The sequence below is a fragment of the Mus caroli genome, unplaced genomic scaffold (genome assembly GCF_978045245.1).
Source record: "Mus caroli unplaced genomic scaffold, Mus_caroli_1 scaffold_11, whole genome shotgun sequence".
Classification (NCBI taxonomy): domain Eukaryota; kingdom Metazoa; phylum Chordata; class Mammalia; order Rodentia; family Muridae; genus Mus; species Mus caroli.
The window spans coordinates 66,037,961-66,054,380 of NW_028227266.1; the positions used below are offsets into that span (position 1 = coordinate 66,037,961).

The 16,420-nt window shown below is 42.9% G+C and overlaps 1 protein-coding gene across 6 annotated transcripts in view; it reads right to left on the reverse strand.

The window, feature by feature from the left end:
• Tln2 (talin 2) overlaps positions 1–16,420 on the reverse strand; it is a 425,612-nt gene that overhangs the window by 118,999 nt on the left and 290,193 nt on the right. For all 6 annotated transcript variants that reach the window (XM_085844756.1, XM_085844751.1, XM_085844753.1 and 3 more), the window contains 4 exons: positions 8,431–8,559; positions 6,819–6,932; positions 4,760–4,873; positions 724–858 (listed from right to left, as the gene is read on the reverse strand). In XM_085844756.1, the coding sequence (XP_085700882.1) occupies positions 724–858; positions 4,760–4,873; positions 6,819–6,932; positions 8,431–8,559 (492 nt within the window). The remainder of the gene's footprint in view (positions 1–723; positions 859–4,759; positions 4,874–6,818; positions 6,933–8,430; positions 8,560–16,420) is intronic.

Below are 16,420 nucleotides of genomic sequence, written 5' to 3' on the forward strand. Positions count from 1 at the left end.
TGCATAGCTCTTCTGGAAGGTGGGGGAACTTTTAGGTGACACCTACATGAAGGAAGGTAGGTTATTGGGGGTGTACCCTTGACAGAGTTATTGGGACCTTTGCACTGTCTTATATCTTTTATATCCTGACTGTCATGAAGTGAGCAAAAATTCGACCTGCCTGTACTCTTAGCCAGAGACACACGTTGTTGCTACTACAAAGAACACCACACAGTATTGCTACCAGCCACAGGCAAGATGGCCGACTAATAGTGAACAGAAATCTATGGTGTACCCTCTTCATTCTTCACTGTATTTTCTTTCCTTCCTTCACCTTTCTCATTCTTTTCTTTGTTGTGTTTGTTTGTTTGTTTTTAAAAAAAAGACAGTCTTCCATAGCCCTGGCTGGCCTATGTAGCTGATAAATGAGCTGAGGGTGACCTTGAACTCCTGAAACTCCAGCCTCCATCTACCAAGTGCTGGGTTTACAGGCATGTGGCACCATGCTTGACTAAACCTTTCATCCTTTGCAGTTACTTTTCTTTGGCATTTGTCATCGTACCGAGGGTGATGATCAAGCCTAGGAGCTTACACTCATCGTTAGACCACAGTGCTATCATTTAATGGTCACTAAATGAAACCGATGGCCCAGCAGGGCTAAGGCCTGGATGGCACTCATACCACAACACCACAAAGAGATAAAAAGCTGAAGCGCTGACCACCAGAGTTAAGCCCCCCACTTGCCTTCTGCGAGGCAGTGCGTAGCTCGGCCAGGCTGGTCGCCAGGTTCTTGGCGCACTGACTCAACTGCATGGCTGCAGCCTGGTCACTCACAGTGGGTACTGCCGCCTTAGCAGAGGATACCATCTTGCTTCCAGGCTGTGGAGAGATGAATAGAAAGTAATGGGCAATCTGCTGCTGAGAGAGATACAAACAGCATGGCCTCCACAGTGACCCGAACACATTTTCCCCTAAAACAGGATGTGGTTTGAATTAGAACTGACTCCCCCAGGTTCCCGAGCTTGAACACTTGAGGAGGTTACAGAACGTTTACAAAGTGGAGCCTTGCCAGAGGAAGTGTCACTAGATGTCTAAGGGTTATCATTGCTGTGATGAAACACCACAACCAAAGCAACTGGGGAGGAAAGGGTTTATCTGGCTCCTGTTTCCATATCACTGTTTATCACTGAAGGACGTCAGGGTAGGAACTCAGACAGGGAGGGAACCTGGATGCAGGAGCTGATGCAGAAGCCTTGGAGGGGTGCTGCTTACTGGCTTGCTCTCCATGGCTTGATCAGCCTGCTTTCTTACCCAGGATCAATAGTTGATGGTACCACCCACAATGGGCTGGGTCCTCCCCATCAATCCCTAATTAAGGAAATGCCCTACAGGCTTGTCTGTTTATAGACTGATCTGTAGATATTTTCTCAATTGAGCTTCCCTCTGCCCAGATGACTATAGCTTTAAGGCAAGTTGACCTTAAACTAGCCAACACAGAGGCTTAGGTGTATAGCATCTTCCTACTTCCTGTTCTCTTCCTAACTGCTTCCTGTGTGCAGATGAAATGTGATCTGCCAGGTTTCGGCTGCTGCTTCCATGCCATGCCATACCTCACCTCCAATAATGGACTCTAGCCCTTTGATTCTGAGACAAAATAAACCCTTCTCCATTAAGTTGCCTTTGGTCATGGTGTTCATGGTCATAGCAACCAAAGAATAACTAACACAAAGGGACACACTAAACTCCAACTAATTCCTCGGGCTGGAAAGAAGGCTTAGTGGCCCATATTCATTTCCCAGGACCCACAAAGCTGTCTGTAGCTCTAGTTCCTGGATTGGATGATCTCTTCTGGCCTCTGAGTTCTCTCTCTCTCTCTCTCTCTCTCTCACACACACACACACACACACACACACACACACACAGAATATACAAATATACAGGCAAAATATAAATAGATAACACCGAATTAAACAACAACAACAATAACAACACTCCAAATAACTGCCATGCCAAATCAGTTCACTCCAAGACAGTTCAAAATATCAACTAGGGGCAAGACAGGCAAGTTGGACAAAGTAACTTAAAATTCTCATTTAAAATAGATTCCAAAGATAGCTCTTTGATAAGAATATTTCTTTGTATTTCCCAGAGGAGCTCTTTACCCTGACTTTAAATACACCTTATAGCCCATAAAAATAAAGGCAAATAAGATGATTTTACTCTTTCACAAATGAAAATACACTGTCCAGGCAGAACACCTATGCACATGCAGACACATCTTCAAGAACAGGCGATATTATTCATGTTGTTTTATAATACCCGGTTCTGCCTGGCTTTTTAGGTATATGGTGTTCTATGCGTCCTGTAGATATTTCTCAGTCTCCTACTGTTGGGATTGTATCCATTTCCTTGCCAATGCCAATGTAGAAAAAAAAATGGCAGAGAACTAGATAAATCTCAATAATTTTTAGTGTGTAAAATTTTAGAAGTTGCTTTTCTGGCTCCAAAGCAAACCAAGCTTTTAGGGCTTTAAAAATGTATGCTATAAATGGGTCTCAGAAAAATTGTAATGATTTCAGTGGCAGATCATAAATATTAAGGATAAAAGTACTATGTTAGTATTTAAAGAATTAATGAGAATCTGTAGGAGAACCTAATGTAAGTATTAAAAAACTCGAATGATTTCATGTTACCAGACCTTAAGAACATAATACTGATACATGAAAAATGCTTAACACTCAAAGACAAAGGATATGAAATCAAACAAAATAAAATTTAAAAAAGATAGAAGCTAAAACACTTTCTAAAGCTCTTAACTCCATCTTATAAAAGATGGATTAAAAAGTGTGCTCCATATACTGTGAGCTGTAAATTCACATTGTTCATCCTTCTGGAAGGGCAACTCTACAATATTCATGTGGGAAGTTAAAGATGTATGCTTGGGCTGGGGGCTGGGTTAGCTTAGTGGTAGAATGTGTGTGTATCTATATATAGACACACACACACACACTAGATATTGTAAATATGTACTTTTAACAGTTCTTGCTCACATTATGTGTATTTATAAATATAAATACATATAAATATCCACACACACTTTTTTCCACTTTTCTAGTTTTTTCCCCCAAGACACGATCTTTCTGTGTATCTCTGGCTGTCCTACGTACACTAGGGTGGCCTTGAATTTAGAGATCTACCTGCCTGATCTAGCCGCCTCTGCCTCCCAAGTTCTAGGATTAAAGGCTATGCCACCACACTTAGCTTAAACATACGCACATTTTGATTTGTTGATTCTGTTGCCTTTTACTTTGAAGTTTGCCTGTTTTTTTTTTTTTTTTAAATAAAGTTTTAAGTATCTACAATAGCAGTTAAAAGAACAGGAGAAAAGAAGAAAAGAGGAGAGAAAAAAAAGAAAATGTGGGTGGGAAGGAGGGGAAGAAGGGAGGGAGGGAGGGAAAGAAGGGAAGGAGGGAGGGAAAGAGAGAACCTACAAACCAGTTCAGTGGACTGAGAAACACCTTCACTGCTCAATCCTAACTCTCTACCATCTGCCTGGGGGCAAACTAAACGCAGAGCCAGCCCCAGGATTACTATGGAAAAAAGACCTTCTTTCTAAACCCCAAATCTCAGTGTGACAAAGAAGAAGTAAACTAGTTTGCTAACCTATTTCTAGGAATTCACCCAAGTAAATAACTCAAGCTGGGGATGAAGACTGCACATGAAGAGGCTCTCATTATAGGCTGCTCAGGGTAGCCCCAAACAAGAGCCAGCGTGTCTAATGAAGGGATGGTTAAAAGCAGAGCAGAGTCACCCAGCATACCTTCTGAATCACAAATGCCCACACTACAAAGAAGATGGAGAGCTGGAGACAGGGCAGTGGTAGGTACAGCTATTACTTCTCCTGCTGGGTTCGAGCCCCAAAGGGTTCATATACAATGAATGCAACTCAAAACATTATACACCATAACTAGAATATATTGTTAAAAGAAAGATCTTAAGAGTCAGACGTAAAGGAGCGTTGGAATAAAACAGTGTCTTTTGGATATGATAGGACTGTACCACTCAAGAACTCATTGTTGCCATGGCTGCCTGCACACGACAGGCACAGTATCAAGCCAGTCAGCATTCTAGCGTGGAGTGGAAAGGGGTTCATGAACCCACATCCTTAACTGAAGAACAACTGACAATTAGTAGAGACTTCTTTTCTTTAAGGGTGTGGCTTGTGGCAGAATTACCCCTCTCTGGTGCATGCTCTCAGAAGTTTATTCACAACACAAACTAGAGTCAATGGGTTATTAGACTTAAGAAAACAAAGTCTACGTCAGGGGTAGAGAGGTGAGTGAGGCTGGTTCTGGAGGGAGATCAGGTGAGGAGCTGAAGAGAATATGATCAAATTACATTGCAGGAAATTCTCAAGGAAGTATAAAATAATTCTAAGTTCAAGATTATATATCCACCCAACAAACCAGCTAGTGTTTCTCTCTGTGTCACAGAACACAAGAAAGCAGACAAAAACATCCAGGTTTTATCTCTGCATAGTGGATCACCCATAGGCAGCATTTGAAAAACTAACCCACTACTACTTGCCTTGATCACTAGCACTTCACTGGGTCAGTGACATATCCCTCCCCTGAAACGTAAAGAGGCCTTGCAGCTGCTTAGACAAGAACTTAGCCAAGGCTGTGGGATCTGCACAGATAATGCTCTTTCCCTTAAGGACAAAGGGCAGACTCTGCCAGCTGTGGGTTCTGCAAAGGACCATGGTGCTGTTCTATGTTACCTGTAGGAAGTTCTGGCTGGAGATGATGAGAGCCAGCTGGGCACTGAGGTCTTCTGCTTGTGCTTGGCTCCCTCTCACGCCCTGCACTAGCTGAGGGATGTGATCAGCCACAGCCTGCAAGGAGCAAGAAAATAGCAACTGAGCATGGGCAGAGAGGGACAGCTAGCAAAGGAGCAGGGAAATGACCCAAAGTGATGACTGTTGATGCGTGATCCACTCCCAGGGACACTAGTACCAGAAGCTGGATACGACAGCACACTGAACCCTCTTCTCCTCACCCCTCCCACTTTAACAGCCCTCCTGATGGGCTCAGTCTATTGATAGCCAACTGTTGTCTATAACAAAGCCTTGAAAAAACTTCCCTAGTCAAAACTCACAGGCTCCAGGCCATGAGGACTGAAGGTAAAAATCAAACCAACCAACCAACCTACAATTCACAGTCAGATAAACTGAGTCAGATGGCTGTATGACCTGAAAAAGGATGGGAAAGGTTCAAGAGCCAGCATGTTTAAGTGCTCAGACCCCTGACTCTGCAGGTATGGATTCTGGGCCTCACCTTACATGTGGCCATTGCTCCTGTTTCTGTTCCAACCAGTTCTTAGCATTGCTCAAATGAGGAAACCCAACAAACGGGGAGAGAGGAGCCACATTTAGCAAAGCAGGAATGCTCTATGACAGCCCCATCAGCTTGGGCTCTTCCTAATTGCCCTCTGATGGAGCAGGCATCTCCGCTGGTAAAGGTGCCCAGTGCATTTTAGCCTTCTGTCCACCCTCCACCCTAGCCAAAATGTAAACATATTTTAAAATATCCCAATGGAAATGTGAGCAGGCCCTTTCCAATGCTGATTCCAGAAATTTGGTCCATTTTCCCTTTCAACTTCAGTCTGTCATTTAGATTCTCTCTCATTTCCTGGCAGGGATGCTCAGAGATCTAATACCTTCAGTCTCTTTGGCAAAGAGGGAGAAAAGGCTGGCTGGCTCCACAATAGGTCCCCGGGCATGAGCAGCTTGCGGTCCCTGAGGAAGGGAAAGGCCACTTTCCAGCCTTGCTGGCAGCTGAACAGCACAAGAAAGAACTATACTGTCTGAGCAGAGGCCTCACTCTCAGCAAGCTCTTCTCCTTCCACATACCCTAAGCACAAAGGACCACAAACCCCTGAGCATCACAGTCAAATATGAGAGGGGACCTCGGGAAAACCAGAATCAGGCCTAGAGAGCTCTAGACAATTCTCTCCCAGTTGCGTGGCCAATTTGTGAAGAACTGGATTCCCCCAGAAACACAGCCACTGCTGAAGAGGCAGCTTCCCTTGGTTGACTCAATCTTTTTCAGAGAAAAGTCAGAACAGGTTAACTGTCAGAACACTGGCACAATCAGACATGCCTGTCATCAGCCTCCACTGCCCACACTCTTAGGAGACTCCAGCAAGATGTCCCATCACGTGCAGGAGACACCTCTGCAAAAGGATTTTATGTCCCAGGACATCAAAAGGGGGGACATCATCCCAGGTGTCCTGGGAGAGTCACTCCTCTTGGTGGGAAAAGAGAATGTTTGCAGAAAGCTTGCTTTGACACAACACCAATGCCCTGTCCCCCCAAAACAGACAACCAAGCCACAGATAACAGAGTGCACCCAACAGGAGGCTACAGAAGGCAGACAGGACAAAGCAGACTTCAGCTGTGGAGAAAGCAGGAGATCAGCCTGCCGTAGTGCATGGAGACTGGACATAACCAGTCTCCCAGAGGGGAAGGCACTCTGGAAAGCCAAATATTCATTTCCATTTCAAAGCTCCAAAAGGCCTCATCGATTCTTTTTATTTAATTCAGTCTCTTAAACAAGATGTGGATAAAGGAAAGATAATGTTGGAAAAGACACTGCTTCCAAATGCAGGCTCCACTTAATGGACAAAAGCCAGACATGTGTACACCTGGAAGACAGAACCACTGCAAACTAGATTAGGAGCCTGGAAGACCTGTCTTAAATGAATTACGGGGGTGTGTGGCGGTCTGATGTCATCAGTAATCTGCTGCAGACCTGGCCCTCAGCGCACAGGGAGCCTACCTTGCAGCTCTGGACCAGTTGTTGCTGGGCTGAGGGGTTCTTGTTGGAGATGGCTGCATTCTGGGAGGCTGCAATGGTCTGTGTGGCAGCAGCTGCAGCCTGCTTGGCTGCAACCTGCAGAGGAGAGGGACACAGGTCAGTCCAGGATGGTGCTTGAAAACTCATACACCATGCCTTTCCACTATGGGAGCAGACACTGTCTCTTCGAAGCCACCAACAATCTCAACCTTGTCACTCTTTGCTGTCTTCCTTGCTGCCTGCTTTTGGTAAAAGATGGGCGTGACCTTTTGCTGGTCTCATTCTGGTCACCACAGGTGCTATGAGTGAGCACGATGGCCTTGTCATATCTGGAAGACATTATTTCACAAGCCTCCCCAACCTCTGGCTCTTCTATCTCTCTACCCTGGTGTCCTCCAAGTCATGCAAATGATCAAGGTAGTCAACTCTCCAGCAGGAAGAGGCTCATGAGGCCCCACATCTAGCTAAGGAGCTGTTGGCCACGGATGGCCAATGGGGAAAGGGAAGTCAGTTTTCTTCTCTGTAGATCATTGGAGGGTGCCTATGCTCTCCGGGTAGAGCCTACACCCAAGCACTGGTAGTAGCAGGATTTTGACTCAACAAATTATTATTATTATTACACCATTTGGGTAGCTGCCAACAGTATGAAGTTAGGAAAGGGATATAGAGAAGTGTTCCAGGTGTTAGGAGTGGAGTGTGGATACGATCTAAATACATTTATGTATGAAGTTACCAAAGAATAAATGGAAATTTAAAATACAAAAGACAAGAGACAGTTGTTAATGCTGAGATGGCATTGGTAAGCAGCAGAGTCTTAATGTTCTAGGGAAAGAAAATGTCCCCCATGAAGCACAGGCTGCCCCTTATGTCAAGCATCAATGGATGTGTCCGTGTGTCTCCTCTCACAGTGCCCAGAGGCCTTAGCTCAGATGGGACACATGCCCCTGAGGTCATTAATCCAGTCCAGTATTTTGTCTCCTTCTAATAAGGAGACTAATTTTCTTGCAGAGCTTAGTAGGTGGCCATTAGAGGGACTCCTCATTTGACAGCCAGGTAGCTCGGCCTTCATCCCTCCACATTTTAGTTTGAAGGTCTCCTATAAATATCCATGTAAAGAAATGTTTTACTCATGTAGTTTGTGCCTATTATTTTCAACTCTTCACTGGAATATTTTGAGAAGAAATGGCAAATGTGTTCGTTCTGCCTCCCTTCTCAGTCCCACCCTGCTCCTTAGCTCTGGTCTAAAATCCCACAGAAGCCCACAGAACTCACTGCCTCCCACAGAATGGGAACTTAGCACGACTTGTCCTGCTCAATGTATCCATTAATGCTAAGAAAAAAGGCCCCCAATATTCCTGCAAAAACACTGCATTCTACTGCTGAATGCGGACCTTTAACCCAAGCCTTTGGCAGCCCTGAACTGAAGCAAGTTTTCAAATTGTGTGACTTCTGTTAAAGTACCCAAAGGATCCAGCATTGCTGACTTTGATCTGGCACTCTTTATATAGGTATCATTTCGGTGAGTTGGCATTTTCCCCCTAGGTAACCCTTAGCAATCATAAATGGCACCCTAAAAGCTAGCCTGTTTCCTGACCTCCAGCCGGTTGACGATTTTTTTCTTAATAGCATTCTGCGCAGCGGCATTGGTTGCTACTCGGAGACCCTCGGCAGCTTCTCTCAGCCTCTGCTGCTGGTCTTCATTCTCTGGGTTGGCTGCAGCCCCCTGCAAAGGTAGAAACAGATGATTCAAGTGACCCAGGGACAGTAGGCTGTAATTGCTCAAGGCATCCCTTTAATCTTACTTCTTTCTAATAATGCCTACTATGGAAAGCCACAAGCTAGGGTAACAGCTGTGTACTATCAGGCTGTGTTGATATGTTGCCTCCACAGCCTCCTGAATAGTACATCCCCAGCCCCTATAAACACTATTCTCATATACTAAAGATCAAACCTGCACGTAGTTATAGAAACGGCTCTGTAAATCACATTGGGTATCTATACAAATTACCTTGTAGCTGTAATGTTCAAAAACTCAAGGCTTCAAAGATTTGAGGCATTATCATAATATCCCACTTAGTAAGTATGCTTTGTATTTATGTATCAGCTAAAAAATCTAAGTAAAAAGAAAAATGTATTTTATTCTAGTCTGGAGTCTAGTTTTACAAATCTTATAAGATGAAGTGCCCTGATAATTTTCTTCCAGGAGGATGAACAATTTGCTTAACAACAACAAGAAGTAACAAAAAACAAAAACAAAAACAAAAACCCCTCCCTTTCTGCTGAGTTGCATTACTATTATGTCAATCATTAAAAGGGCAATACAGAAAAAGAAAAAAAAGTAATTATCATTGTAGAAAAAAACAGAATGGTCTCTACCTGAGATGGATGGAAGGAGGGAGAGGGCAGACAGACAAAGGAGGGAAAACAGTGAGAAGCCTCAGGGTATGGGAGAGGAGGGGAGTGGCCTCTAATGCTCTGTAGCCTGGAAGGGGAGCTGCATAGAGCGACTGCTCAGAGCGATGGATAGGAGTGTTTGCTATTGTGATCAATTTACAAAAAGAGCTCTGATAGATCCCTCCCTGTCAGATATGAGAATAACATGCACATAGATATGTTTCTCAAGGATGATTTTATGTTAACTGGTGTGACAGACACCCTGATGGCTCATGTCTTCACAGCACGGCTGGAATGTACCAAGGCAAAAGTAAATATGGAAAGTGAAGGTTCCATTGGGAAAAGAAGCCCTTGGATGGTGCATGATGGGAGGGGGCGGGGAGGCCACAGGGGTAGTTTCTACAGAAAGACCCCAAGGGAAGTTTGCTAAAGGCTGTGAAGAGAAATCCTGTCTGAGACAAACAGCTGGTACCCAACTTCAAAGGGCAAAGCTGATGCCCTTGGCTGGCAGAACAGCATGGTACCCATACAGCTGTAAACACTTTGTGCAGGTCCACGGCCCTTTTACCCTGGCCTTTCAGCTGAACCTGTCCTTAGCATCTTGTCAGTTTTACTCAGATACATAGGATTCTAAAGTCAGGAAAGGTTAATGCCGGGAGAAGGTACTCACTTTCTCCCCTTGAGACAAAATACGATGCGTAATTTTGATTGTCCATGTGGGAAGTTCCCCTGTAAGTGTGGGCAACCCCATTCCACAGGCAGGGTCCTAAATTAAAACTGCAAAGACAGCCAAGTACCAGCATGGACCTCTCTGCTTCCTGACCAGGGATTCGATGTGACCAGCTACAGCTGCTCTGCCACCATGAAGGACTGTGCCCTCAAACTACAAGCCAAAATAAATCCCTCGTCCATGATGCTGGAGTTAATAGCTTTGTTGTCTGCGCTAAGTCAGCATCTCTTTCTTGTGTTCAACAACTCCTCCCCTACCCCAAGTACCTTAGGTGTCACAAAGCTATTCCAGTTCTTTTTTTTTTTTTTTTTTTTTTTTTTTGTTTGTTTGTTTTTTTTTTTTATTATTATTATTTTTATTACATATTTTCCTCAATTACATTTCCAATACTATCCCAAAAGTCCCCCATAGCGCCCCCCACTTCCCTACCCACCCATTCCCATTCTTTTGGCCCTGGCATTCCCCTATATTGGGGCATATAAAGTTTGCAAGTCCAATGGGCCTCTCTTTCCATTGATGGCTGACTAGGCCATCTTTCGATACATATGCAGCTAGAGACAAGAGCTCCAGGGTTCTGGTTAGTACATCATGTTGTTCCAACAATAGGGTTGCAGATCCCTTTAGCTCCTTGGGTACTTTCTCTAGCTTCTCCATTGGGAGCCCTGTGATACATCCAATAGCTGACTGTGAACATCCACTCCTGTGTTTGCTAGGCCCCGGCATCGTCTCACAAGAGACAGCTATATTTGGGTCCTTTCAGCAAGATCTTACTAGTGTATGCAATGGTGTCAGTGTTTAGAAGCTGATTATGGGACGGATCCCTGGATACAGCAGTCTCTAAATGGTCCATCCTTTCATCACAGCTACGAACTTTGTCTCTGTAACTCCTTCCCTGGGTGTTTTGTTCCCAATTCTAAGAAGGTGCACAATGTCCACACTTTGGTCTTCATTCTTCTTGAGTTTCATGCGTTTATCAAATTGTATCTTATATCTTGGGTATCCTAAGTTTTGGGCTAATATCCACTTATCAATGAATACATATTGTGTGAGATCTTTTGTGATTGTGTTACTTCACTCAAGATGATGCCCTCCAGGTCCATCCATTTGGCTAGGAATTTCATAAATTCATTCTTTTTAATAGCTGAGTAGTACTCCATTGTGTAAATGTACTATAATTTCTGTATCCATTCCTCTGTTGAGGGACATCTGGGTTCTTTCCAGCTTCTGGCTATTATAAATAGGGCTGCTATGAACATAGTGGAGCATGTGTCCTTTTTACCGGTTGGGACATCTTCTGGATATATGCCCAGGAGAGGTATTGCTGGACCCTCCGGTAGTACTATGTCCAATTTTCTGAGGAACCGCCAGACTGATTTCCAGAGTGGTTGTACAAGCTTGCAATCCCACCAACAATGGAGGAGTGTTCCACTATCTCCACATCCTCGCCAGCATCTGCTGTCACCTGAATTTTTGATCTTAGCCATTCTGACTGGTGTGAGGTGGAATCTCAGGGTTGTTTTGATTTGCATTTCCCTGATGATTAAGGATGTTGAACATTTTTTCAGGTGCTTCTCTGCCATTCGGTATTCCTCAGGTGAGAATTCTTTGTTCAGTTCTGAGCCCCATTTTTTAATGGGGTTATTTGACTTTCTGGAGTCCACCTTCTTGAGTTCTTTATATATTAATTGGATATTAGTCCCTTATCTGATTTAGGATAGGTGAAGATCCTTTCCCAATCTGTTGGTGGTTTTTTTGTCTTATTGATGGTGTCTTTAGCCTTGCAGAAGCTTTGTAGTTTCATGAGGTCCCACTTGTCAATTCTCGATCTTACAGCACAAGCCATTACTGTTCGATTCAGGAATTTTTCCCCTGTGCCCATATCTTCAAGGCTTTTCCCCACTTTCTCCTCTATAAGTTTCAGTGTCTCTGGTTTTATGTGAAGTTCCTTGATCCACTTAGACTTGACCTTAGTACAAGGAGATAGGAATGGATCGATTCGCATTCTTCTACATGTTAACAACCAGTTGTGCCAGCACCATTTGTTGAAAATGCTGTCTTTCTTCCACTGGATGTTTTTAGCTCCCTTGTCGAAGATCAAGTGACCATAGGTGTGTGGATTCATTTCTGGGTCTTCAATTCTATTCCATTGGTCTATTTGTCTGTCGCTATACCAGTACCATGCAGTTTTTATCACAATTGCTCTGTAGTAGAGCTTTAGGTCCGGCATGGTGATTCCACCAGAGGTTCTTTTATCCTTGAGGAGAGTTTTTGCTATCCTAGGTTTTTTGTTATTCCAGATGAATTTGCAGATTGCACTTTCTAATTCGTTGAAGAATTGATTTGGAATTTTGATGGGGATTGCATTGAATCTGTAGATTGCTTTTGGCAAGATAGCCATTTTTACAATGTTGATCCTGCCAATCCATGAGCATGGGAGATCTTTCCATCTTCTGAGATCTTCTATAATTTCTTTCTTCAGAGACTTGAAGTTTTTATTATACAGATCTTTCACTTCCTTAGTTAGAGTCACGCCAAGATATTTTATATTATTTGTGACTATTGAGAAGGGTGTTGTTTCCCTAATTTCTTTCTCAGCCTGTTTATTCTTTGTGTAGAGAAAGGCCATTGATTTGTTTGAGTTAATTTTATATCCAGCTACTTCACCGAAGCTGTTTATCAGGCTTAGGAGTTCTCTGGTGGAATTTTTAGGGTCACTTATATATACTATCATATCATCTGCAAAAAGTGATAATTTGACTTCATCTTTTCCAATTTGTATCCCTTTGATCTCCTTTTGTTGTCGAATTGCTCTGGCTAGGACTTCAAGTACAATGTTGAATAGGTATGGAGAAAGTGGACAGCCTTGTCTAGTCCCTGATTTTAGAGGGATTGCTTCAAGCTTCTGACCATTTACTTTGATGTTGGCTACTGGTTTTCTGTAGATTGCTTTTATCATGTTTAGGTATGGGCCTTGATTTCCTGATCTTTCCAAGACTTTTATCATGAATGGGTGTTGGATCTTGTCAAATGCTTTTTCCGCATCTAAGGAGATGACCATGTGGTTTTTGTCTTTGAGTTTGTTTATATACTGGATTACGTTGATGGATTTCCGTATATTGAACCATCCCTGCATCCCTGGGATGAAACCTACTTGGTCAGGATGGATGATTGTTTTGATGTGTTCTTGGATTCGGTTAGCAAGAACTTTATTGAGGATTTTTGCATCAATATTCATAAGGGATATTGGTCTGAAGTTTTCTATCTTTGTTGGGTCTTTTTGTGGTTTAGGTATCAGAGTAATTGTGGCTTCATAGAATGAGTTGGGTAGAGTACCTTCTGTTTCTATTTTGTGGAATAGTTTGTGAAGAACTGGGATTAGATCTTCTTTGAAGGTCTGATAGAACTCTGCACTAAACCCATCTGGTCCTGGGCTTTTTTTAGTTGGGAGACTATTAATGACTGCTTCTATTTCTTTGGGGGATATAGGGCTGTTTAGATCATTAACCTGATCTTGATTCAGCTTTGGTACCTGGTATCTGTCTAGGAACTTCTCCATTTCATCCAGGTTCTCCAGTTTTGTTGAGTATAGCCTTTGGTAGAAGGATCTGATGGTGTTTTGGATGTCTTCAGGATCTGTTGTTATGTCTCCTTTTTCATTTCTGATTTTGTTAATTAGGATGCTTTCCCTGTGCCCTCTAGTGAGTCTGGCTAAGGGTTTATCTATCTTGTTGATTTTCTCAAAGAACCAGCTCCTTGATTGGTTGATTCTTTGAATAGTTTTTCTTGTTTCCACTTGGTTGATTTCACCCCTGAGTTTGATTATTTCCTGCCGTCTACTCCTCTTGGGTGAATTTGCTTCCTTTTGTTCTAGTGCTTTTAGGTGTGTTGTCAAGCTGCTAATGTGTGCTCTCTCTAGTTTCCTTTTGGAGGCACTCAGAGCTATGAGTTTTCCTCTTAAAAATGCCTTCATTGCGTCCCATAAGTTTGGGTACGTTGTGGCTTCATTTTCATTGAACTCTAAAAAGTCCTTAATTTCTTTCTTTATTCCTTCCTTGACCAAGGTATCATTGAGAAGAGTGTTGTTCAGTTTCCACGTGAAGGTTGGCTTTCTATTATTTATTTTGTTATTGAAGATCAGCCTTAGTCCATGGTGATCTGATAGGATGCATGGGACAATTTCAATATTTTTATATCTGTTGAGGCCTGTTTTGTGACCAATTATGTGGTCAATTTTGGAGAAGGTACCATGAGGTGCTGAGAAGAAGGTATATCCTTTTGTTTTAGGATAGAATGTTCTGTAGATATCTGCCAGATCCATTTGATTCATAATTTCTCTTAGTTTCACTGTGTCCCTGTTTAGTTTCTGTTTCCATGATCTGTCCATTGGTGAAAGTGGTGTGTTGAAGTCTCCCACTATTATTGTATGAGGTGCAATGTGTGCTTTGAGCTTTACTAAAGTTTCTTTAATGAATGTGGCTGCCTTTGTATTTGGAGCATAGATATTCAGGATTGATAGTTCCTCTTGGAGGATTTTACCTTTGATGAGTATGAAGTGTCCCTCCCTGTCTTTTTTAATGACTTTGGGTTGGAAGTCAATCTTATCAGATATTAGAATGGCTACTCCAGCTTGTTTCTTCATGCCATTTGCTTGGAAAATTGTTTTCCAGCCTTTCATTCTGAGGTAGTGTCTATCCTTTTCTCTGAGATGAGTTTCCTGTAAGCAGCAAAATGTTGGGTCTTGTTTGTGTAGCCAGTTTGTTAGTCTATGTCTTTTTATCGGGGAGTTGAGTCCATTGATATTAAGAGATATTAAGGAAAAGTAATTGTTGTTTCCTGTTATTTTTGATGTTAAAGTTGGCATTTTGTTCTTGTGGCTGTCTTCTTTTAGGTTTGTTGAGGGATTACCTTCTTGTTGTTTCTAGGGCGTGGTTCCTGTCCTTGTATTGGTTTTTTTCTGTTATTATCCTTTGAAGGGCTGGATTCGTGGAGAGATAATGTGTGAATTTGGTTTTGTCGTGGAATACTTTGGTTTCTCCATCTATGTTAATTGAGAGTTTGGCTGGGTATAGTAGCCTGGGCTGGAATTTGTGTTCTTTTAGTGTCTGTATAACATCCGTCCAGGATCTTCTGGCTTTCATAGTCTCTGGTGAAAAGTCTGGTGTAATTCTGATAGGCTTGCCTTTATATGTTACTTGGCCTTTTTCTCTTACTGCTTTTAGTATTCTATCTTTATTTAGAGCATTTGTTGCTCTGATTATTATGTGTCGGGAGGTATTTCTTTTCTGGTCCAGTCTATTTGGAGTTCTGTAGGCTTCTTGTATGTTCATGGGCATCTCTTTCTTTAGATTTGGGAAGTTTTCTTCTATAATTTTGTTGAAGATGTTTGCTGGTCCTTTGAGTTGAAAATCTTCATTCTCATCCACTCCTATTATCCGTAGGTTTGGTCTTCTCATTATGTCCTGTATTTCTTGGATGTTTTGAGTTAGGATCTTTTTGCATTTTCCATTTTCCTTGATTGTTGTGCCGATGTTCTCTATGGAATCTTCTGCACCTGAGATTCTCTCTTCCATCTCTTGTATTCTGTTGCTGATGCTCGTATCTATGGTTCCAGATTTCTTTCCTAGGGTTTCTATCTCCAGTGTTGCCTCATTTTGGGTTTTCTTTATTGTGTCTACTTCCCTTTTTAGGTCTAGTATGGTTTTGTTCATTTCCATCATCTGTTTGGATGTGTTTTCCTGTTTTTCTGTAAGGACTTCTACCTGTTTGATTATGTTATCATGTTTTTCTTTAAGGATTTGTAACTCTTTAGCAGTGTTCTCCTGCAATTCTTTAAGGGATTTTTGTGCTTCCTCTTTATTGTCTTCTGCCTTTTTATCAGTGTTCTCCTGCATTTCTTTAAGTGTGTTATTAAAGTCCTTCTTGAAGTCCTCTATCATCATCAGGAGATATGCTTTTAAATCCGTGTCTAGCTTTTCCGGTGTGTTGGGGTGCCCTGGACTGGGCGAAGTGGGGGTGCTGGGTTCTGATGATGGTGAGTGGTCTTGGTTCCTGTTAGTAAGATTATTACGTTTACCTTTCGCCATCTGGTAATCTCTGGGGTTAGTTGTTATCGTTGTCACTATTTAAAGATTGGAGCAGAAGCTGTGTTCCACTCACCAGCAGTCTCTAAATCCTGCGGCGGGGGTCGTGGGTAGCTGACGGTACCCCGGTGCTGGTCCAGCCGGAAGAGGCCTGTGGTCCTACTCAGGCCGTTTTTCTGCTTCCCTAACTAATGCAGTCTCTGGTCCCGCGTGCAATTGGATTGGAGCAGAAGCTGTGTTCCACTCTCCAGAAGTCTTAAGATCCTGTGGTGGGTGTTGTGGGTAGCTGGTGAGTGTCAGCTGACCCTGCGCCCCAGCTGCCCAGGTGCTTTTCTGACCGGAAGAGGGTTGTGGCCCTATGTAGGCCGGATTTCTCTCTC